Source organism: Carlito syrichta, unplaced genomic scaffold, assembly GCF_000164805.1.
Source record: "Carlito syrichta isolate Samal-C Ts95f unplaced genomic scaffold, Tarsius_syrichta-2.0.1 Scaffold313944, whole genome shotgun sequence".
NCBI lineage: Eukaryota > Metazoa > Chordata > Mammalia > Primates > Tarsiidae > Carlito > Carlito syrichta.
This window is the reverse complement of record NW_007258040.1, coordinates 35,546-62,626: the sequence shown is the minus strand read 5'-3', so window position 1 is coordinate 62,626 and position 27,081 is coordinate 35,546. Positions and strand designations below refer to the sequence as shown.

The 27,081-nt window shown below is 38.3% G+C and overlaps 1 protein-coding gene across 2 annotated transcripts; it reads left to right on the top strand.

Annotated features, from left to right (window-relative positions):
• The first annotated feature begins 485 nt into the window (after positions 1-485).
• Positions 486-8,108, top strand: MS4A2 (membrane spanning 4-domains A2). Of its 2 annotated transcripts, XM_008070706.1 has the most exons (7): positions 486-547; positions 1,644-1,767; positions 2,620-2,754; positions 5,224-5,280; positions 5,972-6,127; positions 6,492-6,590; positions 8,010-8,108. In XM_008070706.1, exons 1-7 carry the CDS (start codon positions 486-488, stop codon positions 8,106-8,108), a joined length of 732 nt encoding a protein of 243 aa, XP_008068897.1. The 2 variants fall into 2 exon arrangements, with proteins under 2 accessions (XP_008068897.1, XP_008068898.1); XM_008070707.1 differs by lacking the exon at positions 2,620-2,754.
• The last annotated feature ends 18,973 nt before the right edge of the window (positions 8,109-27,081 follow it).

Sequence of the window (27,081 nt, the reverse complement as noted above, 5' to 3'; positions counted from 1 at the left end):
GCCTTATATAGGAAAGACAGACTTTTCAAAGGTACAGTTGGAGAACTTCTGACATAGACATATGACTGAACTGGGACACAGTCGAGAAAGCTCCAGAAAAAAAAAAAAAAAAAAAGCACTTCTCTTTCTGTTCTGCAGTTCTCTCTCACCTTCTCAACTCCCACTAAAATATCTCATTTTTTAGGTTCTGTAAATTCGACTAGTTGCAGGCAGAATTATGCTCCAGGAATCTCAAATTTACTCACTTCATACTAGTCCCTATTCAGTAGCCTTCTCAATTTTTGTATTAATTATAATAAGTAAAACCCTGTTGATCTTAATCAACTGAGACATCCGTCTGACAAATGGTTTATGTATGAAGATAATCATCAATATCACGAGTTAACACATTTCAACTGCCTAGCCAGAACACACTGTGAGGGGAAGTCCACCAAGTCTCAATATAACAATATTCTTCACTTCTGGATAGACCAGTTAATGAAAAAATGGACATGACAAATAGGAGCAGAGCTGATCTTGCTCTCCCAAGCCCACAAGAATCCTCCAGGTAGGTTATTATTTCTTCTATCTGTCTAGTGGCAGAGAAAGTCACAGTCACAGTTCTTGGGAGATGCCAGTTCAAACATTTAGGTATACTTTCCAAGTGGTTGTTCTCTCTCACTGGTAGACAGAATTTTTACTCAGTTTATAAAATTGGAATAACAGGTTTTCTGATATAAGAGGCTCATATTCTGGGTATGAGACAGGAGAGTTTATGCTATGAATGTAGATTGCTTGTTTCTGTTTCTAATATGTGCTTAGGGACACATACCTCTGACACATATTTTAAAAATGCTTTGTAAAATGATCTTCTTAATTGCTCTTATGAGCCGTAAACTGTGGGATGCTGCTTAGAAGATGAAAAATAGTAGTAGAGGCCAGTGCAGTGACTCAAGCCTGTAATCCCAGCACTTTGGGAGGCCAAGGCAAGAGAATTGCCTGAGCCCAGTGATTCAAGATAATAAATCAAATAAATCAAAAATTAGCTGGGCACGCTGGCACATGCCTGTAGTTCCAGCTCCCTGGAAGGCTGAGGCAGAAGGATAACCTGAGCCCAGCAGGTTGAGGCTGCAGTGGCCGAGAGCGTGCCATTGCACTCCAGCTTGGGTAATGGAGTGAGACTCTGACTTAAAAAAATAAAGAAAAGTAATAGAGGTCCAACTAGACTTTCAAAGCCATTTTTTTTAACTGCCCATGAAGGTGGGGTTATCATTGACAAAATATATTCAGATATGTTTCTATGTTAAAAGGACTGTGAGAGGCTTAGGCAAATGTGTTTGCTCAAATGTTTTCAGTTTTACTTGTCAATGTAGATTCATGGAGTAGAACTTGGAAGTAGCCCCGGATTAAGAATAAGAAGTCTTAAACATGGAATATGTTCCATTTTGTCTCATCTAATCGCTTGGATACTTTCCAGATGTTGTTGGTCAGTTACTCAAATACTCTGAGCCTTAGTGACTTAGTCATTACAATAAGATTTCAATTGCAGGATTGTTTTGGAAAAAACAAAGTAAAACAAACAAAGCTCCTCTTTCGTTAGTCAAGGACTTTGCGAAGGGAATTCAAGAATTTTCTGATAATTGAGTTTCTGTTAAATTTCACAGTGTGCCTGAATCTGAACTCACCGGATTATCTCCCCGTGATAATGCCTCACAGAGGAAGTCAGCCTCATCCCCGCCACAACATACATGGCTGACATTTTTGAAAAAAGAGCTGGAATTCCTTGGGGTGAGTGAGCCTCCTCCAACCTTGACTAGAGCAAGGATTGGCTCTAGAAAATGATATTTGGTTCCATTGCCTGTTTTCCCACTTGGGTTCACGAAGAGTGACAGGGTCTTTAAAAACCTGGAAGATAAAGAGTTGACACCAATTCAGCTTTCTGGGGAAGAGAAAAGGAGTTCCTCTTAAAATCTTTAAATTACAAGAAAAGAAAGGCAAATAGGAGGAAAATATTTATAATTTATATCTTTACTTTGAGGGAATAAAAAAACAATTCCTGATGTTCAAAATGACTACATAAATAAAGACACATGAGAATGATATTAGTCATTCATACAAAGATAGTATTTGTATGAGTTCTTTTTTACTTATTTTTATTTTATTTTATTTTATTTTGAGTTCAGAGTCTCACTCTGTCAACCAGGCTGAAGTGCACTGGTGCAATCTTGGCACACTACAGTCTCTATTTCCTGGACTCAAGTAATCCTCTCGTCTCAGCCTCCCGAGTAGCTGGGACAACAGGTGCATGCCATCACACCTGGTTCTCTTTTTCTTTCTTTCTTTCTTTTTTTGGTAGAGCTGGAACTCGCTTTGTTGCCCAGGCTGATGAGGAACCCTTAGGCTCAAGTGGTTCTCCCATCTTGGCCTCCCAAAGTGCTAGAATTACAGAAGTGAGCCACCATGCCTGGTCTTGGATCAGTTTTTATAGTGGCCAAGAGATACTGGAAAATCTCACATTTGGGTTCCTTCTCAAGACAGTCTAAGACATGAAAGCAATTCTTATATTTGCCTTCAAAGAAACTGATACAATTGTGAGAAAATATCTTCTAATTTCACAAAAACCCCTGTGTTTTCCTACAGGCCACACAAATTCTAACTGGTTTGATATGCCTTTGTTTTGGAACAATTGTCTGCTCTGTAATCAATATTTCAGACTTGGAGGTTGACATTTTTTCATCGTTTAAAGCAGGTTATCCATTCTGGGGAGCCATGTTTGTGAGTATATATCTATGGTCGTTTCTGAAATGACACTGAATATAAATTTTCTCTTATTCAGATCTAACCGGTTGTTTACCTCTAAGATAATATTTATAATTTTTTACACAGAGCTGCTCATTAACAACAGCAAAGGTTCTTATTGTACTTGACTTTGGGTTAAACATGTAGCCCACAGTTCTATCAGATAAGAAACCCGAGACCAATAACAGGTAAATAACTTGCCCAGGAAACATTTAGCTAATAGAAATTGAGCTTAAACTTTCAGAATTCAATTCCAGGAAAATACCCCTAAGACTATTCACCAGTAAAGTTATATGATAAATACAATTATATCTATCAATTGAAAATAATAATAATAAACAAAGTTATCTCCATGAAGGAAGGTGAAAGAGATTGCTGAGATGAGAGAAATAAGGTCAACAGGTATCTGATAAAACCTCTATGCCCTAGAAACGATTTTAGAGGCTTTCTCATTGTCTCTCTTTTAATCATTGTTCTGTACAGGAAATAGGTGACTGAATGAGATCATAAGGAGGTATAATTGGCATACAATAAATTGCAAATATTTAAGGTATAGAATTGAATAATTTTTGATACATGGAGACGCACATAAAAGCATCACCACATTAATATGATGAACTTCCATCATCTCCAAAAGTCTCCTTGTGCTTCTTTGTAACCCTTTCTTTTTCCCTTCACTCCTCATCCTCTCATCCTCAAAAAGCCACTGATCTGTTTTCTGTAAATATAAATTATCCCGCATTTTTAGAGCTTTATATAAGTGGAATCGTGCAACATGTTCTGTTTATTATCTGTCTTTATTTGTGCCACATTATTATTATTATTATTTATCTCTTGAAGTAGAAATAGGATCTTGCTATGTTAACCAGATTGGTTTTGAACTCCTGGCCCCAAGTGATCCTCCTGCTTTGGCTTCCCAAAGTGCTGGGATTACAGGCATGAGCCACTGTGCCCGGCCAATGCCACATAATTATTTTGTGACTAATCTTTTTTTTTTTTTGGTGAGAAAACAGTGTTTATTGAGAGAACAGAAAAAAGCTCCCAGAGCAGTAGGAGAACCAAGGATATTTCCTCCATGTTTTTTTTAATCAGTACTATTCACAAGAATATATCAATACTGTGCACAAGAATATAATTTTTAAATATAATATTTAGAAATATAATTTATAAATATATTTAAAATGCAATTTTTAAAATAAAATTTTAAAAATCAATACTCTTCACAAGAATATATCAGTATCAATACATTCATAAGAATACATTTTAACTTTAAAATATATCCCATTGGTTTGTCATTTTGCTGAATATTTAGGGCTCAGATCACTTGTTCAGAAGTCTCTTTGTATCCCAGCCATATTTTATTTGAAACTTCTTTCTGCTGTCTTTTCGTTACAGACACAGCTTATCAGGTGTCTCTCAACCTAATCATACAATATTAGTCTTTAAGAGATTGCCTTGAATTTGTGCAACTGACGTATTTTCACCAAATCTTTCATCATGTACATTTTTATAATCATGATATGTCCATATGGCATATGACAGATTCTGGAGATATGCCTGCCACAAGCACATGGTTTTTTGTTTTCATTTATTTCAATAGCTTTAGGGGGTACAAATAGTTTTTGGTTACATGGTTGCACTGCAGTAAGGAAGTCTGGGTTTTACATGTATCCACCATTCCCGCCTGTGCTCATTGTCCCCAATTGGTGGTTTTTGTCTCTTTCCCTTTCTCTCTCCCCCTTCTGAGTCTCCAGTGCCCATTATACTATCCTCTATGCCTTTTCAGAGCCTTAGTGTAGCTTCCAATTATAAGTGAGAACATACGGTGTTTGATTTTTTCCTTCCTCTGTCAGTTCCCTTAGGATGATACTCTCCAATTCCTTCCAAGTTGCTCAAAAGACATTATTTCATTCTTTTTGATGATAAATGGTATATACCACAATTTCATTATCCATTGATTTGTTGATGGACATGTAGCTTGATTCCACATCTTTGCAATTGTGAGTCATACAAGCACATGTTTTTTTGATGGAAGGAGCTGACAGTCTAATACAGAGGATACACATACAAACAGACAACTGCAATAGAATGAGAGCAGTGGTAGAATAGAGGCATGCACCAAATTTTGCTGGGCCCGGATACTCCAAGAGTGACCCGTGGACAGTCAGGGACAGCATCACCTGGGGGTCTGGTGTATGTGAGAGACTTCAGGCTCCATTCAGACCCGAATAAATAAGAGTCCGCATTTTAACAAGACCCTCACATCTAATTTTGAGAAGCACTCTTAGAAAAATAAGAACAAGAAAATACTGGGCACATGAGGACATTAGTGGGTAACTTTATGGAATACTTTAAATTTTACCCTGTGTTTGGGGAATGGAGGTGAAAGGGACGTATTGAACAACAGTAACTCAATGTGCTTTTTTTCCTCTCCCTTTTGGACAGTTTTCTATATCTGGATTTTTGTCAATTATATCTGAAAATAAAAATGCGATATATCTGGTGAGTTGAAATTCTGCCTTTGTCCATCCTTGAAAAGGTAAGAAGAATGGAATTTTAAAGGTTTTGAGGGAGGGCTAGGTGTGGTGGCTCACTCCTGTAATCTCAGCATTTTGGGAGGCCGAGGTGGGAGGATTGCCTGAGTCTAGGAGTTTGAGACCAGCCTTGGCATCACAGCGAGATCCCATCTCTTAAAAAAAAAATTTATAAAAAGATCTCGAGGGATACATGTCTTCATCTTTTATATTACTAGTAAATGTGGATATGTGGTTTGTTTTCAATCTATTTTGTGTTAGAGGGCTTTATTGCAGCAGAAGTTGGATATAACCTTTGGAAACACAAATTGTATCATTTAACATATAATGAAATTTCATTACATTGTCACTTGTTTAAAAAAAATAGTCCCACACAGTCAATGTCCTTGTAGGTATGTTTTCACAATCAGAAAAATTATGGGTTTACAATTGAGACTAAAAAGACACCATTTGTGTCCATATGGCTCCTGAACATAGTCCAAACCAGAAAGTAGCATATGCTTATCAAACAATGAGTACATTTTCAAGGTTTCCATTTTTAGCCCAAATTTTGAACCATGCAGAGTTTACTGGCTGCATCCAGTCCCGAAATGCAGATAGGTGACTGAATGTGCCAGCAGGTGCAAAACCCAGGTCTGAGTGTTCTTCTCTATCACCAGACAAGAGGACGCCTGGGGGCAAACACTGTCAGCAGTATAGCTGGGGGAACAGGAATCGTCATCCTGATCATTAACCTAAAGAAGAGCTCGGCTTATATCGACATTTGCCAGACATCTTCTGAGATTGATGGCTGCTTTTTGGCTTCTTTTTCCACTGTACGTATTTCCTGTGAGAAGGCTGAGATTCTGGGTTCTAACCTAAGTAAGAAGACCTCTTTTCCTTTTCTCTGTGTGGAATCCTTTTGCTGTCTCTCCCATCACATCATGTAGTCCAGGGAGATGCTGACTTCCTGCTTCCCCCCTCCCCTAGCCAAATGCATCAAGGTTGGAGTTATCTGCTGCGAGTAACCGCTAAAGATAAGACAACAGGCATACTAAAGACTAATCTGGGTTCTCTGTGTGTGTATCACCTTATAAGGACTGATTATGTGTGAGGAGATGGAAGCAGGGGCTGCCGTAAGGGAATGAACTTTTGGGTCATCTACCACGTGACTTTGTCTTTCTGGTTGTGGTTCAACAGGAAATTGTGGTGATGATACTATTCCTCACCATTCTGGGGTTTTGCAGTGCGGTGTCACTCACAATCTATGGAGTTGGAGAAGAACTCAAGGAAAATAAGGTAGGTAGAAACCTGACACTACATACTGAATGAGGTTGAGTGTGGTGTCTCACACCTGTAATCCCAGCACTTTGGAAGACTGAAGTGGGAGGATTGTTTGATCCCAGGAGTTTGAGACCAGATTGGGCAACATAGCAAGACCTTGACTCTACAAAAAAAATTAAAAATTAGCAGGGCATGGTGATACATGCCTGTAGTCTCAGCTACTCAGGTGAGAGGATCACCTGAGACCTGGAGGTCGAGGCTGCAGTGAGCCATAGTCACGGTACTGCATTCCAGCCTGGGTGAAAGAGTGGGACCTTGACTCCAAAATCAACCAATCCTGAATGACAGGCTAATGAATTAAAGCTTTATTCCTAAAGCTATGGCCTGAGTTTTCTGAAACATTTATTCCAGAAAATTGTTTCCCTAAGTTACATTATTTTAGTTTTCAAATCTCACATTTTAAATAACATTTTACATTCATAAATATCACAAATATCATAAAATATTCCCCTGACTGAGAGTTAGGAAGATGAGATTTTTATAATTTTCGAAAATGTGGATGCTTGGTTGTGTGTTGAATGTGAGAGATGAATATGCAGGAACATTGTGATGGAACCACTGGGTATCTGGCCTTATTTTCTGTCTCAGAAATATCTGCCTTATAGTCATTCCTGTTCTCCTCCTTTTTTTTTCTTGACTTTTTCTTTCCCTCTTGCTCTAAAACCTCAATTTTCTTTCCTTCCTAACTTATGATGCAAGCTCTGTTTCCACGTGCACTTGTGGTGAGAATCACCAGCCCTTTATGCCTATGCAGTTTACTAGATTTGATGGATAAAACAGTCTTACTCGTCCACTTTCTTGAAGCCTTCAGGTCTAGCTATCTTTTAAAATCACCCTCCTCCAAAGATAAGACAACAGGTATACTAAAGAATAATCTCATCAACTTGTTATGGACTGCCATGATATCTTTTTTTTCTTTTTTTGAGTCAGTGCCTCACTCTGTTGCCTAGGCTGGAGTGCAGTGGCATGTTCACAGCCACTGCAACCTCGACCTGCTAGGCTCAGGCAATCCTTCTGTCTCAGCCTTCCAAGTAACTGGAACCACAGGCACATGCTACCATGCCTAGCTGATTTTTTAGTTTATTGTAGAGATGAGGTCTCACTAAGTTTCCCAAGCTGGTCTTGAACCTCTGAGCTCAGGCAATCCTCTTGCCTCGGCCTCCCAAAGTGCTGGGATTATAGGCTTGAGCCACCAGTCAATCTGGTTTGGCCAGTTAGTCTGGTTTGGTTTTCTGGAAGTGGAAGAAATAGTTGAAGGGAGGGAATGTGGAATCCAGAAAGACAAAAGGAGATGTGATAAGCCTCTGGAACAAGACCTCTGGTGATAGAAAATTCTCGGAGATTAATATAGAATAATTTTTTTCCCTTATACAGGTTCCAGATGATCGTCTTTATGAAGAATTAAATATATATTCAACAATTTACAGTGAGTTGGAAGAAAGAGAAGAAATGTCTCCTCCCACTGAATTATAAGAATCATGTGTTCAGCAAATTCTGATTCACAGCCAAGAGTCCAGAAAACCAAGGTCTTTATTTAAGAGGCTAGTGGAGAAATTTCTATTCTCTCCACAGTCTCCCAGTTTTATACTAGAATTATTCTCCAGATGAAAAATACTTTTTTTTGTTACTCAGTCTGGACCTCTGTGGCTCAGGTGACCCTTCTGTGTCAGCATCTTGAATAGCTAGGAATACAGGCATGTGCCACCATGCCTGGCTCATATTTTTTCCTTTGCAGGGATGAGGTTTTGCTATGTTGCCCAGGCTGGTCTTGAACTCCTGGGTTCAAGTAATCCACCAGTACTTTGTTTTTATTCCTTCTGTTCACTTAAAGACATTTCCCCTTCCATTTATAGATATGATATACACCCATTTTTCTTAGTTTATATTTTGATAGCTCACCCATCCCTTCTGGGACATCAACACCTGATAAAGTAAGATTTTACTCTGTGTCTATAACAGTGCACATAGTGAAAACAAGAAGGCTGGCTGGGAGTTGAATTAAACTTTGACAGTTTGGTAATACTTGGTTCTTAATTCTTTTTCGAGTTCACAATAGCTACAGTTGGTATGATATGCACTCAGCCACCAAGAAACACCTAACCACACAGACAAATATGTATAACTTACATGATATATAACTTTCTACATGCAAATATTTTAAAACCTCTCAATGAAAATACATTTTTACAAAGACAAAAGTTTTATAAAAATCTGTATATTGGCTGAATCATCATCACATTCAATGACATTTATTGTTCAATAATGTTGACATATTGATGACTAGGTAATAGGGAATTTATTGAGTTACCCATTACCTGGTGAGGTAGGTAGGTTAAAAACAAGGATCTATAATTGGAGAAATCATTTACTAAGACATTTGTGATGATTCAATAATAAATTAATAAAGATCTGAGCTGAAATGAAATCATTGGGAATGGAAAAACATGGCCATAGCTTAAAAAATATAGAAAAAAATGGTGATTGATTGATTTTGTTAACAAGTTAAAAAAATAACTTTATACAAGCAATTGGTTGACTAATGCATTAATGTATTTGCATCTAAGATCAAAGAACACCTGATAATGTTAAAAAATGATAGAAAGTCAGAAATATGAATGGTGGAGAAAGACTATGGATAGACCTAAATTAAATTCAGTTTTAGACTTTCATTTTGAAGAGATAAAGGGAAAGGCAATTGGAGAGAGCCTGATGGGATCCAGTACAGAGTTCTGATAAAGACAAAATTTGGCAATAGAAGTTTAATGTCATTATGAGAGAGATTACTATAAATAAAGCAAGTTAACACTCTCAAAGAATTATTCTGAGATATAAGTGAAACCAAGTAAAATTCTCATTCCTGTGATCAGAGAGCAAAAGTAAGGCTAAAATCAAGAATAGAAGAGCCAAGAATTAATCAGAAAAGTGCATTGAGAATCAGTAGACAGCAGGTAGCCCAAAGTGGAGAGAGAGTGGATAAAGAGAGAATAAAAGTCATCAGAAGCAATATCTGTTGGCATGGACAAAAAAAAAGTTCACAATGGTAAATGAACTCCAAGCAGGGCATGGAGATGGTACAGAAAATAGTAACAGTGAATGAGTGCAAAAGGTACAGAGGAATTCCGAACAGCAGTATTGTGATAAGTAAACAATAAAAATGTACAAAGACATTTATAGAGAGAGAATGGGTATATGTGAGAAATAAGATAGTAGATTATGAATAGAAGGTAATGGAAAAAGTCAAGTTAAGCAAACTTTTTTGCTGTTTGCTATTTTTAAGAGGAGGAACAGTTAGTTTTCATTGTCACTAGCCTAAATAGAAGAGTCCTATAGAAGGACAGAAAACTCAGTTTGGGGATTAATTGAATTTATGTACTTAGGATACCAAAATTAAAAGGTGACAGGTAGATGTTAATTTCTCTAGACTATGAAAGTAATCATAACAACCACACAACAAATAATTAAGTGACTTGGTGTGCTTTGTTTAATTTCAGAAACAGGTTTTCTACTTTCATTTTTCTAAAATAAAATTTTGTTTCTACAAATTCGACAGCAGAATAAAAAAGCATACCCTTTCATTCTCAATCTGTTGTCCAATGGAGTACAATGACACAATCATGGCTCACTGCAGCCTTGACTTCTTGGGCTCAGGTGATCCTCCTGCCTTGACCTCCCAAGTAGCTGGGACTACAGGTGCGTGGCTAATTTTTTTTGTAGAGATGAGGGCTCTTGCTATGTTGCCTAGGTTGGTCTCGAACTCTGGACTCCAGTAATCCTTCCGCCTCAGCCTCCAAAAGTGCTGGATTACAGGTGTGAGCCTCCATGCCTGGTCTGCATCTTCCTTCTTGATCATCCGCAGGTGTTAACCACATCGCTTCCATGGCATATATATTCACATCCAGACCCCTAAACCTGGCCTTCTGGAACCTCTAGAAATGGATGCAATCTATCTTTACTATCGTTTAACAAACAATACCCCCGTTAATCCCTTCAAGTCACATTTTAACCATATTATTGCCTATATCGTTTCTATAGAAATCACACAGTTTTTAATTTTTTTCTCAAAATCATTCTGATAGCTATCCATCTCTGCCTGCCTTTTATCACATGCCCACCTCAGGTACACACAGAGTCCACTGCTGGGATATTCTTCACACTATCTTTGCCCCAAATTATCTTTCTTTTTTGAGTTAGAGTCTCACTCTGTTGCCCAGCCTGAAGTGCAGTGGCACACTTACAGCCACCACAACCTCGACCTGTTGGGCTCCAGCGATCCTTCCGCCTCATCCTTCCAAGTAGCCGGAACTATAGGTACATGCTACCATGCCTGGCTAATTGTTTGATTTATTGTAGAGATGAGGTCTCGCCAAGTTGCCCAGGCTGGTCTCGAACCCTGGGCTCAGGCAATCCTCTTGCCTCAGTCTCCCAAAGTGCTGGGATTATAGGCTTCAGCCACTGCACCTGGCCCAAATTATCTCTCTAAATGTCAACTTAAATGTCATCTTCTTCATGAGCATGGAATACACATCTATTCATCCAGTCTTAGTTTCTTGCTCCGTAACTACTGTATCCTATTACGCAGTATGTAGTATCAATAATTATTAGTGCACTTGTCATCTCCGTGTGTATTTTCAATTACTAATATTTGTGCAATAAATTGGAACCATATAACTTGACTTCTTGTCTGTGTATGTGTTTGTATATGAGGTTGAGAATAATGGGAAAATCAAACCATCAATGGAATCAAGTCAAGAACCAAGAACGGTTTCTGGAGTTTTCCTTTTTGTCAACATTTTATCAAATAGGACACTCTGTAAACAAACCCACAGTCAGAAAAAAGACTGTGGAGGAACAATCATAAGCCATCTCTTGTCAATAATTGGCGGAATAGAGTTGAAAGGAAATTGGAACATGAGTCACAATTTATAAGTTAGCCCTAATTTATTTGCTATGCTATGTGAACTTGGGAAAGTCAGGTGTGTGTGTGTGTGTGTGTGTGTGTGTGTGTGTGTGTGTGTGTGTGTGTGTATCTCAGGTTTTTCAACTGAAAATGAGCAATTTAGAACAAAAGACTCAATTGTTTCTATATTCTGCTATTTTAAATATTGAAGATTTTCAGTAATTACAATTACTGAATTTGTGGTTGGGAGAGTAACAGCAATCAGAGCTATTTACACATTTTCAAAGGAGCAGCTCTCTATTTTGAGTAAAGAGGTGTGTGGTCTAGTAGGACACCTGAAACAATAATATAATATATTTTTTTGCCCATTGCCTTGCTAGACTCTGGTATGGCCATGTGCTCTTTGATCTGTGGCTGTTGCCATGCTTCCTGGCTTTGGCCCCCTCCCCTACCTTGGGGAGATGAATCTCCTCTTTCTCTCTCTCTCTCTAATTTACTTTTTAAATAAACTACATTTACTAATCTAAAAAAAATAATATTTTAAAAAATCCCTCTGACAAAAGCTAATCAAAGGACTTTTTCTGATAATTGCCTTAGAAATAAGATTTCTCAAATAATACCTGTTGTTTGAGGTATGAATCTGCCTACAAAACAACTAATAAAATAGGCTACCATTTCCTAACTGTAGCTTGATTTAGAGTGTTGGCATATATATTTTTTTTTAGATTAGAGAATATAGTTTATTTAGAAAGTAAATTAGAGAGAGAGAGAGGTGATTCACCTCCCCAAGGTAGGAGAGGGGACCAAACCTTAAGAAAACATGGCCTGGCCATAGCTCAAAGAGCACATGGCCACACCAGAGCTTAGAAAGGCAATGGCCAGTATAAATTTTATATTCAAGAGTATGAGAGTCCATTGGTAATCGCTATCTGTATTACATAATTATCTTTCTTCACTGGAAAACCTCTGTTCACTCTACAGTCGAGTATGCCAAACCTATGTCTCCAAATAACTTCTATCTGGGACTCCCTGCATTTGGTTTTGTTGAACAATATCGGGAAGCATGGGTTGTCAAGAATGTAGACTTTGGAATACAACATTCCCAGAAACAAATTGTAGCTACATTAGGTGTTAGCTCTATGATCTTGGGCAAACATTTTATCTCATCTTAGTTTTATTTATTCATTTCTGAAATGAAAATATTGTCTAACTACTTTAAATACATTGTATATATTCAAAGATCATGTAGCCAAGTTCCCAGAATGGTAAATAGATCATATTTTTTTATTCATTGATGCCTAATCCTGAACTTGAAATTAGGAAAAGAGATGCTCTCCTAACTTCTCAAGAGCCTGTGGCAATGTTTACCTATCCCTTAATTCTGGTTGAAGAAACTGGGTTTAAGACACTGGGAAAGATCAGGGAAGGTAACTATTAATAGCCTTCATATGCAATATTTCTAGATAAATTGAACTGCAAAAATATATATATTTCAAGATGATATTGTCTTATCCCTAAAAAGGCAGAGAAATAAATGGAGAGAGGCTGTAGGGAAAATGCTATCAGATGAGTTTTGGGAAACCTTTATTTTATGTTTTTAACTATCTCAGTCTTTTTAAAAATTTTTTTATTTTAAAGATGTGGGGTACAGTTCAGGGTTAGGTATACAAATGTTCGTTATGCAAGTACCCTTGTTGATTAGGTGTACCCCTTCTCCCCTGGCAGTTTCCTACCACTGCCAATCCTTTTCTTATAATATTATGATAATTGTTCAAGTTCCACTTATGAGTGAGAACATGTGATACTCAGTTCTTCGTTTCTGTGAGGGAAAACTTTAAAAACATGTGAACTTTCTTCAGCAATAATAAATATCTTAAGCCATCATGTCTGGTTATCAGTAATGATCTTGTGGAAAAATCGAATATAGGAGCATTGATCTATAACACAACAAACAGAGAGAGCAAAGACCAATTTTTGACTCTAGCAATAAGCTGTGCATAAAAGGTGCCAAGCTAGAACAGCTCATTTCCTGTTGTTATCATTTGGGGGTTCTTGTATAACATGTTTTGAATTGGACTCTGACTTGTCCTGCTGTAAGACATTTATCCCGGAGGTAGATTTAGGCTGGGCAGAGGAGGGCTGGCAATTAGTCTATGCGAGGATGTCAAGAATGGTTTCTTACATAGTATGATATTTCATTTAGAGGCAAATGCCCCAGGTTAGGCAGTGTGCCTCCGTGTTTTGTCATTTGTAAATAAATTGATATCCCTAACCCCTAGTACCTCAGAATGTAACATATTTGGAGATAGGATCTTTAAAGCAATAGTAATAATAAAATGAGATATTAGGGTGGACCTGAATCAAGCATGAGTGATGTTCTTATAAGAAGAGGGATAGGAGGAAGACCATGTGAAAACAGAGAGAAAATGGCCATTTATAAGTCAAGAAGAGAGGCCTGGAATAGAACCTTTCCTTACAGCCCTCAGGAGAAACCAATTCTGCTGACAACTTGATCTCAGACTTGGAGACCCCAGAGCTGTGAAAAAATAATTCTTTTTCGTTTGTTTGTTGTTGTTTTTGTTTGTTTAAGTCATCCAGTCTTTGGCAATTTGCTTGGCAGCCCTAGCAAACTGCTACAAATTGTCAGCCAATGAAGCATCAAAGCATGACATTCTGGGAATAGGGCTTATATTTTGGCAAAGACTTTCTTGCTCTAAATAGTCTTTTCTTTTCTCTAGGTATTCTAGACTGTGATTGACATTAAATGTTTCCTTTATGAATAATAGAGTATTCCCAATTAAGGATGACCAAGACATTTGGAATTATGTTTTCTCCTCAAAGCAAACTGCAGAAATTTCTCAAGGAAAATTTAAAATCCCTAGGTATAAATGAGTCTCAGACCCACAGATGTCTCTTTCCTCTTCAGATAAAACTAAAGAGGAAATCTTAAGAATAGATCGACCACATACTAATTCATAAGTTTTTAAATAAACGCATGCTGTCACATCTGTAAAGACTTCTGAGGAGGAGAGGAGGACAAGCTTGGGTGGAACATACATTGGAAAGGGCATGGCAGTGGTTGGAAAAGTTGTATGTGTAGAAAGATGGGAGAGAAATATAGGACTCTTGTTTTCCAAACTTGTCTGACCACAGGTCTAAAATAAATTTATTGAATCAGAATTGCCAAAAGAGTGAGCCTGTCTAGTTTGAGATATGAATTTGGTCAATGCCAAATCAGGTAGTTTGATATTCTGACACTAGGACCCTATCACTAGGACCCCCTTCTAATGATAACAGAGGATACAAAAACTGACCCATATGTGACCTTGACATTCTGGGAATAGGGCTGATTGATATTTTGGCAAAGACTTTCTTGCTCTAAACACTCTTTTCTTTTCTCTAGGTATTCTAAACTGTGATTGACGTTAAATGTTTCCTTTATGAATAATAGAGCATTTTGCTATCTTTTAAAGTTTTTGTTTTAAATATGTGGGATAAAATTTAGGGTTAGGTATACAAATGTTCATTATGCAGGTACCCTTCTTGATGAGGTGTGCTCCCCTCCCCTGGCAGTTTCCCACTACTGCCAATCCCTTTCTTATAGTATTACAATAGTTATTTAAGGTCTGCTTATGGGTGAGATCATGTGATACTCGGTTCTTTGTTTCTGTGATAGATCATTCAGTATTAAAGATTCTAAGTCCATCCAAGTTGTTGCAAAGTTCATAACATTGTCCTTTTTATGGCTGCGTAATATTTCATTGTGTATATGTACCACATTTTTTTAATCCAGTCTTCTTTTGATGGGCAGCATGGTTGGTTCCATGTTTTTGCTATTGTGAATAATGCTGCAATAAACATGTGCATGCAGGTATCTTTTTCATACAGTGATTTGAGTTCCTCCATGTATATTCCCAGTAGGGGGATTGTGAGGTCATATGGGAGGTCAGTTTTTGGATCTTTTGGGAATCACTACACTGTTTCCCAAAGAGAATGATATTATTTCCTTCTGCTGCCACATAGGCTCTTCATTCTGAGGAATGTATCTGTGACCATATCTTTCTGATTTACTTCTAAAATTAAATAATTATCCCATGAATTCCTCAGATAATTGTTGCATGCCAGCCTTCTTTATAGCTTCTAAAGTTCACGAAAAGCCACATATATAAGATAATAGCTGCACTTTTAAGGAGCTTGCTCTCCTTGAGTATCCCAAAGGGAAAAAAATGAGCAAATCTAGAGCAAGCTCTAAGTGTTTAGAAAAAGTTACCTTGAGATTCAAACTTCTGAGTGCTACAATAATTATAGAAGTCTTTGTGGAAGAAGTCAGCTGTTGCAACGTAAAATGAGATGCAGACCTGAGAAGACTTGGCCTGTCTGGCAGGGGCAAGGATTATGACTCAGTGTTCTCATCAGGCAAAAATGGCTGAGCTTGTATACCCATGCCTTCCTCAATCATCTGATGTGGGCTGCCTTGGAGGGCTTCACATCAGTTGAAGCATCTCTTGACATCTGAGGTCAAGCCTTGTTGACTTTGCTGACTGTGTTCCTCACCACCAGGCAGTAAGTTCTTCCTTGAAGGGGGCTCTGGGCAGCATATCTCCATATTCACTTGAAGACCTATCCTGAGTTGAGTCATGCCACGGGCGTGCCAAGGTCACTGGGTAACTGAGGCATGAAGGAGAGAATTGACCTCAGGTGGAACAGTGAAGACTTGTGTTTCCACTTGGCAATTTTCTCCCTGTTTTAGTTTTAGAAATATTGGTGTTCATCTTGAACTCAATTTTGAATTTTGAATTTGAAAATAAGCCACCAACTTAAGGTCCTAGGAATGCAATTTCAGTATTCCCAATTCTATATAAGAGACCAGTAAAAAACCTAGGGGACTTCACTCAAAGAAGAGTAGATCTTTATATTGCTTTTCCTTGGCAATTCATTATTTTTTTCTCTTTCTCAGTGGATAGCCATAATATTGAAGAATGGCATTTTCTCAAGTTTTCAATTGCATATTGTATGTGAGAAAGGATTGATGTGAAAATGAGCTTTTCCACTAGTCTGTCTCTGCCATGCTAGAAGGTGTCTGATAAAATCTTGAAACTGACTGTTCTTGCCCCATCAACAAACTCACCCATCGTGGGAAAAATGTAGGTCACTGTGTAGTGCATAACAGAGGAAAACAGCTATACTGAAGGTCTTTCATTCAGTTATCTCCTATGCATTTCAGGATATTATCAAAGCCAATGAATCCCACCTGGTTCACTGTTGGAACTGTGTCACTCACAAGAAATTGACTACTGACTGAAACAAAAACCAATACAGAGCTCTGAATTTTCAAAACACACACACACACACACACACACACACACACAAATGAAACACAGATTCTGAGAAGTAAAATTTGTGGTGTCCAAGTGAATAGTGACAGCATATTCCTACTCATATGTGGGACCTAAAAGAAATTGAGCTCATAGACGTAGAAAGTAGAGGCCAGGTGTAGTAGCTCACACCTGTAATCTCAGCACTTTGGGAGCAAGAGGCGGAAAAATGGCTGAGCCCAGGATTTCGAGACCAGCCAGACTGCCTCTCTACAAAAATAAATAAATGAATAAACAAAAATTTAAAAATAGATGTAAAGAATAGAATTGTGGTCCTAAAGGCTGGAAAGGGTAGGGGGAGAAGAAGATATAAAAACATTGGTTAATGGATACAAAATAGCAGCTACATTAAAAAAAACAGGTTCTAGTATTCTATAGTATTGGCTGTAGGGTAAATATAGTTAACAATAATTTATTATATGATGTTCCCAACCTAAAGAAATGATAATTGTTTGAGGTGATGGATATGCTAAGTATCCTGATTTGTTCATTACATATTATATGCACGTACTGAAATATCACTCTGTTCCACATAAATATGTACAATTATAACATGTAAACTAGAAAGAAAAAGGAAAAAAAGTAAATTGTGAGATTTTTCTCCGGAGTGGACTGGAAGACAAACAATATTGTTGTGTGAGAATAAGAGAATATTTTCAACCATTGTCTATTGAATCTTGAAACTCAATGCGCTCACCTGTTATTTGGAAGATGTATGAAACACAAGTGAAAAATGACAGGATTCTAGAATAGCATAGTTATTTATGGTATTTGGGAAAGCTTTTAAAACAACGCAAAAGGTTTTTGTAGTTGCTATTTGTTTTTTGCAAGCTCGCTGGTTAAAAAGCCAAGATAACATATTCAAGTTAGAGACCCACCTTTCTGCTTGTGATCGCTACACTGCTAAAAGTTGGATGAACATTTAATACATTATGTTGCAAATAGAATTAGCTTTTCCATGTTAGAGTAAGTAAATTTACTGGAAATGAACCAGATAAACACGTTTCCATCTGCTTGCAATTTCTCTGTAAAATTGTAAAATTAGTATCATAGAACCTATCTCAAAAGTCACAGTGAAAAATCAGAGTTAATAAATGTGAAGTATTTAGAAAAGTGTCTAGAGATAAAAAGTACTCAATGTGATTTGTATATGAATATATACCTATATACATAAGTATATACCTGTGTGTATATACGCATATATAAATGTGTATATATGTTTACATGTATATATACATAAGCATATATATATGAGGCAGAATCCCCAAAAATCTGGAATTTATTTATTTAAAAAGTGTATTTATTCTTACAGTTTAAACTTCAGTCACCTTCCAAGTACTGTCCGTTGATGCAATACATCTATTGAGATGTTTTTTCCACTGCTCAAAACAGTTTTTGAGCTAAATTTTGGTGCCTTTTAGTGCTTCTGCACCCGCATAACGTTTCCCTTTGAAGACTTTTTCCATCTGGGGAAGCAAAAAAAAAAAGTCGCTTGGGGTGAGATCTGGTGAATAGGGAGCATGGGGCAAAGAGGTCATGCTTTTTTGGACAAAAACTGCTGAACATGAAATGTGGTGTGGGCAAGTTGTAAATAACCCATCATGAAATGGGCAAACACTCTGAAAGAATTGCCCCCCCCCCAAATTCACTTAAGGACAACACAGCCTCTCGCAACAATGCTAGCTGGCACACTGATTTTGATGGGTTCTTGAGACACTTACCTAGCGGGGGTGGGGGGGTATATTACAAGAGGCCCACCTTCCACAAAATAATTCCATCTTTTGGGAGTCCCTCTTTGTATTTAATGGGGTTTTTTTTTTTGATAGATCACTGAAGGTGGTGGAAAGAAGAATAAGCTCTTTTACAAAACTGTCATTTATATAGCAAGATCATTGAAAGAAAGAAAATCTGAATTTATAAAATTGTGTCATTTAATCTTTACAGCTAGATAAAAACACAGTCTTATGAACTCTACTTAACAAATGAAGACACAAATGTGACTCAGAGAATTTTAGTGGGGGTCCAGATGGAACCAATGTTCCACCTTTTTAAAAAAAATTTTTTTTAGTCAGTCTCACTCTATTGCAGTGGCACTCTTAGCCACCCCAGAGTCCACCCATTGGGCTAAGACGATTCTTCCTCCTCAGCCTTCCAAGTAGCTGGAACTACAGTTGCATGCTACCACGCCTGGCTAATTTTTTGATATACTGTAGAGACGCGTTCTCACCAAGTTGCCCAGGCTGATCTTGAACGCTTGGACTCAGGCAATCTTCTTGCCTTGGCCTCCTGAAGTGTTGGGATTACAGGCTTGAGTCACTGTGCCTGGCCAATGTTCTAACTCTTAGTCATTCCATTCTCCTGACTAGCTGGTGAAAAGTTTTGGTGATTGAAGTGAAGGGAGCATAACATCTGAACTTCATTTAAACAGGGAATGAACAGAAGGGAAGAAGGGGAGAATGGGCAATTCAGAAAGTTGACAGATCAGGAATGGTTTAAACATATAACTGTTGTAGAGAAAGAAAATGAATTCAATATTAACACCACATAAGGTTGAAAATAGGGAGATGACATTAGGAATGCAAGAAGTGACCAAAGCATTTAGGATTTCTTATGACTACCAAATATCATGGACTCATATTTTGTGTCTGCATTTTATATTATTAATTTGTTCAACAAATTCTGTTGAAGGAACTGAAGATATAGAGGTAAACAAATACAATGGGAAAAGTAAATCCAGCTTCATCATTACAGCACTTATATACTAGTGCTGAAGTACTAATCAACTATTACCATAAATAGTATATAATACATGTAACTTAAAGAAAGTAAGGCTGGGCTCAGTGGCTCAGCCTGTAGTCCCAGCACTTTGAGAGGCCAAGGCGAGAGGATTGCCTGAGCTTGGGGATTCGAGATCAGCCTGGGCAACTTGGTGAGACCTCATCTGTATAACAAATAAATAAGCCAGGCATGGTGGTGTACGCCTGCCATTCCAGCTATTTGGAAGGCTGGGGTAGAAGTATCACCTGAGCCCAGTAGGTCGAGGCTGCAGTGGCAGTGAGCATGCCACTGCACTCTAGCCTGGGCAACAGAGTGAGAATCCGACAAAAAAAAAGGAGGAAGGAAGGAAGGAAAGAAGGAAGGAAGGAAGGAAGGAAGGAAGGAAGGAAGGAAGGAAGGAAGGAAGGAAAGAAGGAAGGAGGGAGGGAGGGAAGGAAGGAAGGAAGGAGGGAGGGAAGGAAGGAAGAAGGAAGACATATAAAAATCATGGAATTTAAAAACTAAATATAGACAAATACTTTGAAGTTTTCAAGTCCCCAAATTTATTTAGATTCTATTGTCTTTACCCAACGAATTATTACATTTTAAAAATTTACTTTTTTATTTTTATATTTCATTTCAATAGGTTTAGAGGTACAATAATTTTCTTTCTTTCTTTCTTTCTTTGAGGTTATAGTGAGCTATGATCATGCCATTGCACTCCAACCTGGTACAATAGTGTTTCATTACATGGTTGCATTATATAGTGGCAAAGAAGTCTAGGCTTTAAGTATATCCACCACTCCCACCTTTGCACATTGTACCTGATAGGTGATTTTTTTATCCCTTCACCTCGTCCCCCCACTTCTGAGTCTCCAATGTCATATCATTCTCTGTGCCTTTGCAGACCCTTAGTTTAGCTCCCACTTATGAGTGAGAACATGTTCTATTCGGTTTTCTGTTCCTGTGTTAGTTCACTTAGGATGCTCTCCAAATCCATCCAAGTTGCTGCAAAAGACATCATTTCAGTCTTTTTGGTGACCGAATAGTATTCCATAGTGTATATACACCACATTATCATTATCTACGGATCAACTGATGGGCATTTAGGTTGGTTCCATATATTTGCAATTGTGAGTTGTGCTGTGATGAAACGTGAGTGCAGGTATCTTTTTTTTTTTACATAATGGCCTTTGTCTCTTTGGGGAAATAACTAGCAATGGAATTGAGACAGAAGATAGCTAGAAAAAGGCTGGGCAGGCAGACAGGGCATGTCCTCCGGTAAAATGTAAAATGTAAAATGTAGCCAGCTTCCTGCAAGCCTCCCAGGCTCAGGGTTGAACAAGCTCCCAGCCAGCTTCTCACGTTGAGCTTAAGTACTCACTGTTGGGATCGAAAAGCAATAAATTAGCTCACCATTATGTCCCTACGTTGCTGATTGCCCAATCAGAGCAGCTAGTGCTAGCCAATCAACTTGGACTTAGGGCTATATAAGCCCCAGATTACGGTCCCACACTCGCAATACCTTCTCGCTCCCTTTCGTTGGGAGAGTTTCTCTGTCCTCCTAGCAAATCTTGCTTTTTTATTTTCCGAGTTTTCATGTTCCTAATTTTTCCTGGGACAGAGAACCTCAACCTGCAGAAGATTGTGGGAACTGAAAAGCCGTGTATCCCAGAGGCTGGCTTGCCCGCTGACGGAGCTGGCTGATCCAGGAGCGTTGTTGGAAGTGCTGTTGGAAGAAGGCGAGACTCAGAAGTTGAGACGCTCCGGGGGGCTAGGGTTGTCAGCCTCTCAGAGCCAACACTCTGAGGGATTAGGCTTGTCAGCCTACCAAACCAGCAACACTCTCGGGGCGTGGCTTGTCAGCCCACCAGAGCCAACACCTGGGATAGACCTTCCAGCACACTGAACCTGCAGTCATCTGAAGGCTTGGCATGCCAGCCCATTAGAGCCAACAATTCCCGGGGGGGGGGGGTTATCAGCCCTTTCCTGGACATGACCCTTGCTGGGGCTTGGCTGGCCGACCCATTGAGCCGCCACTCTCAAAGCCCAGGCTAACTTGAAAAATCGGCATCAGAATGGCTGGATCACATGGTAGATACACTTTAGTTCTTTGACAAGTCTCCATACCAATTTCCAGAGGTTGTATTAATTTATACTCCCACCCAACAGCGTATGAGTGTTGCCTTTTCACTGCATCCATGTTGTCATCTACTGTTTTATTTTTTTATTCACGGCCGTTCTGACTGGCGTAAGGAAGGTATTTTATTGTGGTTTTCAGATGAATGTCTCTGAAGATGTGATGTTGAGCATTTTTTCATGTGTTTGTTGGCCTCTTGTGTATCTTTTGAGAGATGTCCATGTTATTTGCCCACTTTTTAATGGGTTCATTTGCTGTTTTCCTTGCTTGTTTGTGTTCTTTGTAGATTTTAGATACTAGCTTTTTGTCAGATATATAGGTTGTAAGTATCTTGTCTCATTATCTAGGTTGCCTATTTGCTCTGCTGATTATTTTCCTGTGCTGAGTCTTTTTAGCTTAATTAAACCCCACTTATTTTTGGTTTTTATGTTTACTTTGGGGGTTTTAACCACAAATTTTTGCCTAGGCCAATGTCCAGAAGAGTTTTTCTTAGGTTTTCTTCTAGGATTTTTATGGTTTGGGATATGATATTAAGACTTTAATTCATTTTGAATTATTTTTTAAATGTGGCAGGAAAGGAATCAAGTTTCATTTTTCTCCCTATACCTATCCAATTTTCCCAGCACCATTTTTGAATAGGGTATTCGTTGTTTTTGTGTGTGTGTGTGTCACAGATCATTGGTTGTAGGTATTTGAATTTATTTCTGAATTCTCTATTCTGTTACATGGGTCCTTGTGTCTGTTCTTTTACCAACATGCTGTACGCTATAGCCTTGCAGTATAATTTGAAATCTGGTAATGTGTGCCTACAGCTTTTTTTTTTTTTTTTAAACTTAGGATTGCTTTGGCTATTCTGGATGTTTTTTGCTTCTATATGAATTTTAGGGTTCTTTTTTCTAATTCTGTGAAAAACAGTGCTGGTAATTCAATAAGGATTGCACTGAATCTGTAGATTACTTTCGGTAATATGGTCATTTTAGCAACAGCGATTCTTCCAATCTGAGCGTGGGATGTTGCCTCATTTGTTTGTGTTCTTTACAATTTCTTTCATGAGTGCTTTGTAGTTACCTTGTAGGATCTTTCACCAACTTGGTTAAGTATATTTCTAGATACTTTAGTTTTTTGACTGTTAAAAAAATTTAGTTCTTGATTTGAGTTTCAGCTTGGTCACTTTTGGTGAGTGATTTGTGTGGGATTTTATTTCCTGAAACTCTACCAGATTCACTTATCAAGTCCGAGAGTCTTTAGGATTCTCTAGGTATAAGATTGTATCATAAGCACCCAGAGATAGTTTGATATCTTAATTTCTCATTTGAATGCCCTTTATTTCTTTTTTCTTTCCTGATTGCCCTGGCTAAGACTTTCAGTACTTCGTTGAATAGGAATGGTGGTAGTGAGTATCCTTGCCTTGTTCCAGTTCTGAGTGGGAATGTGTTCAACTTTGTTCAGGATGACATTGACTGTGACTGTGATTTTTATTATTTTGAGAAATGTTTCCCCAATGCCTGTGTGTGTGTGTGTGTGTGTGTGTGTGTGTGTGTGTGTGTGTGTGTGTTTCCAGTTTGCCACCTTGTGTCTTTTTGGGGCATTTAGGTTGTTTACTTTCAAGGTTACTATAGATGTCTGAGTGTTTGATTCTGCCATAGAATTGTTTAAAAATTCACTTTGTGTTCTTGGTTTTGTGGTTGACTTACATGTTCTGTAGGCTGTGTGCTAACGTGCTTTTGTGTTTGGTGCTATTATTCTTTTGTGTCCATATTTGGTACTCCCATGGGCATCTGTTGTAGGGCTGGTCTAGAGGTGATGAATTGCCTTTACACTGGTTTGTCTGGGGTCCCTTATCTTTCTCCTTCATTTATGAAGCTTAGTTTGGCAGGATAAGAAATTCTTGGCTGGCATTCTTTTCTTTAAGAATGCCAAAATGAGGGTCCTAATCCTTTCTGGATTGTAAGGTTTCCACTAGAGGTCTACAGTTGTTCTTATGGGTCTCCTTTGGTAGGTGGTCTGGTCCTTTAGCCATGTTTTAAGTTTTTTTTTTCTTTCACATTAACCTTGGATAGTTTGATGACTATGTATCTTTGGGATGGTCATCTGGTATAGTATCTTGCAGTTCTCTCAATTCCCAATACCTGCATGCTGACTTCTCTAGCAAAAGAGGGGAAGGTTTTTTATTGGATTATGTCTGCCTGATGTTCCCAATCTTTTCTTCTCTCTCAGGAATATCAGATGTAGGTTTGGTCTCTTTACAAAATGCTATACTTTTGAAAGCTTTGTTCATTAAAAAATTTTTTTTTTCTCATTTTTGTCTAACTGGGTTGATTTGAAGGACTAGACTTCATGCTCTAAAATTATTTCTTCGACTTGGTCTAGTCTGTTGTTTAGGCTTGCAACTATCTTTTGAAATACTTGGAGTGAGTTTTTCAGTTCTAGAAGTTCAGTTTGGTCCTTTCTTGGACTGGCCATGTCATCTTTCAATTATTAGACTGTTTTTGTGACCTCTTTGACTTAGATATTCATTCTATGTTGTATCTCATTGAATTTCTTCGCCATCCACATTTTGAATTTTTTGCCACCTATCTGTTGAATTCTGTATCTGACATTATGGACAGTTCATTCTGGTTAGGATCTATTGCTTAGAAGCTGGTGTGATCATTTGGGACCAACAAACCACTGACTTTTTGTGTTGCTGAAGTTTTTGTATTGCTATCTTCCCATCTGAGTGTGTTGATACTTTCTCTCTCTCCCTGTCTCTCTTTCTTTCTCTCTCTCTCTGTCTCTGCCTTTGTCTGTCTCTGTCTCTCTGTCTCTTTTCTCTCTCTCTAGTTTGCTATTATTGGGATGTGGCTTCTTGATTTTTTCCTCCTTTTTTCCTCCTTATGGGTATGAGCATGGCTGTGTTATATGTTGTGTATGGTTGAAAGACTACATTCCTGGATATTTTCAGTGCTCTGTGTGGGTTCCTTGGTTGCAGCTGGGGTCATGTCGTGGCTGTCTTGGATGATCCTTGTTGTAGTGCTGTATTTTTGTTGGGTGGATCAGGCTGCAAACCCATAGACTGTGTTAAAGTGAGGATTGGTAGTAACAGCTGTGCTATCTTGCCTCGGCCACAGTGTTCAGGCAGATAGGAGGCTCCCCTTATTCTTTGGGGGCCTGAAGCAGATATTCCCCATCTGGAGAGAAGCAGCCAAGATGGGAGAGGGTGAGAAATTTCTTGACAACTGGCTGCTCTTTTATGGCTGTGGAGTCTTCATGGGGGTTGCCTGCAAGGGCCCCATGTAGCTGCTCCCTCCCTGCCCTCAGGCAACAGGAACAGGGAACTTCAGTGGTTGCAGACATTGTCTACAGATGGCCTGCCAGAGAACTCTGGTGGCTAGCTTCCTTGAGGACTGGTGGGTCTTTCTCACAGCATTTGGGCAACTGTGGGATCCCCACAATTCTTGCAAACAGGTAGCGGGCAATACCCATCTCCAGGGAAGCAGCTGAGTTAGGTGGATGGGGGATGCTCTGACTCTTCTCTGCTCCTGTGTGTTGTGGCTGTGTATTATATTCTGGGGGAGCATAACATCACTTGACTGGGCTGCTCTTTCCCAGCCTGGGCAAAAGTGGTAGTGGCTGCAGCTGCTGTAAAGGGTTTGGCATTCTCAGAGGAACACTGAACCTCTCTCTTTGGCAGGGTGGCAGCAGCTATGCCAAGCTGCATGGGGATCAGTGAACCAAAGGATTCCTCATGGGCTTGCACAAGGCCTCTGCATAGTCACCAGGCAGGTCTTTATGTGGGTCTGGGGGCCCTAGGAGTTGGGAAGCCTTTCCTGTGACTCAGATGACAAGGATCTTGGGCGTTTCTTACTCACTCATCCCTTTATTCCACTGGGACTACAGCTCCACAATGAGTGTTCTCAGAAGGCTATCTGATTTTACTCCTCTCTGCTTTCCATGGGTCTCATTGTTTCTCTGGTGAATTCCAGGGTGTGCTCTTAGACGCCTGCTTAGAGTGTTAAAATTTTCTCGGAATCCTGGTTCTTCTCTGTGAGAGGCACACACTGGCTCCTTTGGTTCACCCATCTTGAACCCAATCTATATTGTGCTTTTTAAAATACATTACAGTGAGATTAAATAAAACATCAAGAATTCAGTGAATGGGTTTAATAGCACTATAAACATAGTTAAAGATAAGAATCAATGAACTGCAGGATAGGTCGGGAAAAACTACAGTGAATTAATCACAAAACAACAATAATAAAAAGGGAATACAGAGCAGATGCTGTTAAAGGACAAAGAGGATATTGTGAGTAGATTCATCATGTTTTTAACGTGAGTTGCAAAGTGAGAGAATAGAATATTGCAGAGGTAGTATTTGAAGAAATAAGGCTAAGAATGCACCAGAATTGTAAAACTTAACAAGGCACACATTAAGAAATTCCTAGGAGTCTCCGATGAGAAAAATAAAAAGAAATTCACCATCAACTGGATGAAGATAATATCATGGTAAAAGTGGTTACCTTAAAATCAGCCAAAGGTGAGAACATATAATGATGAATGAAATTTAGACTCAGAAATGAATTCTCTACCCTGAGGAACTCAAATCATTCTACCAAAAAGATTCCTGAAAAAAAAAGAAAAATCTCACACTGTAATAGTAAAACAAACAAAAATTTCTTAGAAGAATGTTTTCCAAGTTCTCAAAGAACAAAATTATCATAGTAAAGTTAGCATTTGTAAAGGAAGTCAAGTTAAATTATTGCTAAGACAAAAGTTTATTATATAGCATACTATTACTAAAGGATATCCTGAAGGTTGTTCTTCAGGAAAATTAAAAGTATACCTTATAGAAGGAAAGGAAAAGAACAAATAAAATGACACATGCATGTATATGTTTCAATGTATACTCACTGTCTAAAACAATAGACATACTATCTTTCAAACATATCTATATTGATCATCTCATCTTTCTATACAAACACAATAAAACTACTTAACAAAACTAGAAAGTTGGAAGATGATATTAAGTTCTTGCATTTTCCAGGAATGAGACAAAAAGTATTAATTCATACTAAATTTTGATAAATCAAGAATAATTTATACAATTTAAGATGACATGAATATGAAAAGTTTTCCATCTTGCAAGCTATTAAAAAGGATAAGATAATAGTTTTCTTAAAAAGAAAAAAAGCATACTCTAAAATAAGCCAGAAATTATCATGCAATTAGAAATCATATAATAGCTGGGCTCAGTGGCTCAGCCTGTAATCCCGTGCCTTTGGGAGGCTGAGGTGAGTG

Excerpts from the sequence above, each read along its gene's own strand:
- MS4A2 (XM_008070706.1), top strand. The coding sequence starts at position 486 with ATGGACATGACAAATAGGAGCAGAGCTGATCTTGCTCTCCCAAGCCCA. Across the intron at positions 1,768-2,619 it reads AAGAGCTGGAATTCCTTGGG|GCCACACAAATTCTAACTGG; the intron begins GTGAGTGAGCCT and ends GTTTTCCTACAG. Across the intron at positions 5,281-5,971 it reads ATAAAAATGCGATATATCTG|ACAAGAGGACGCCTGGGGGC; the intron begins GTGAGTTGAAAT and ends CTCTATCACCAG.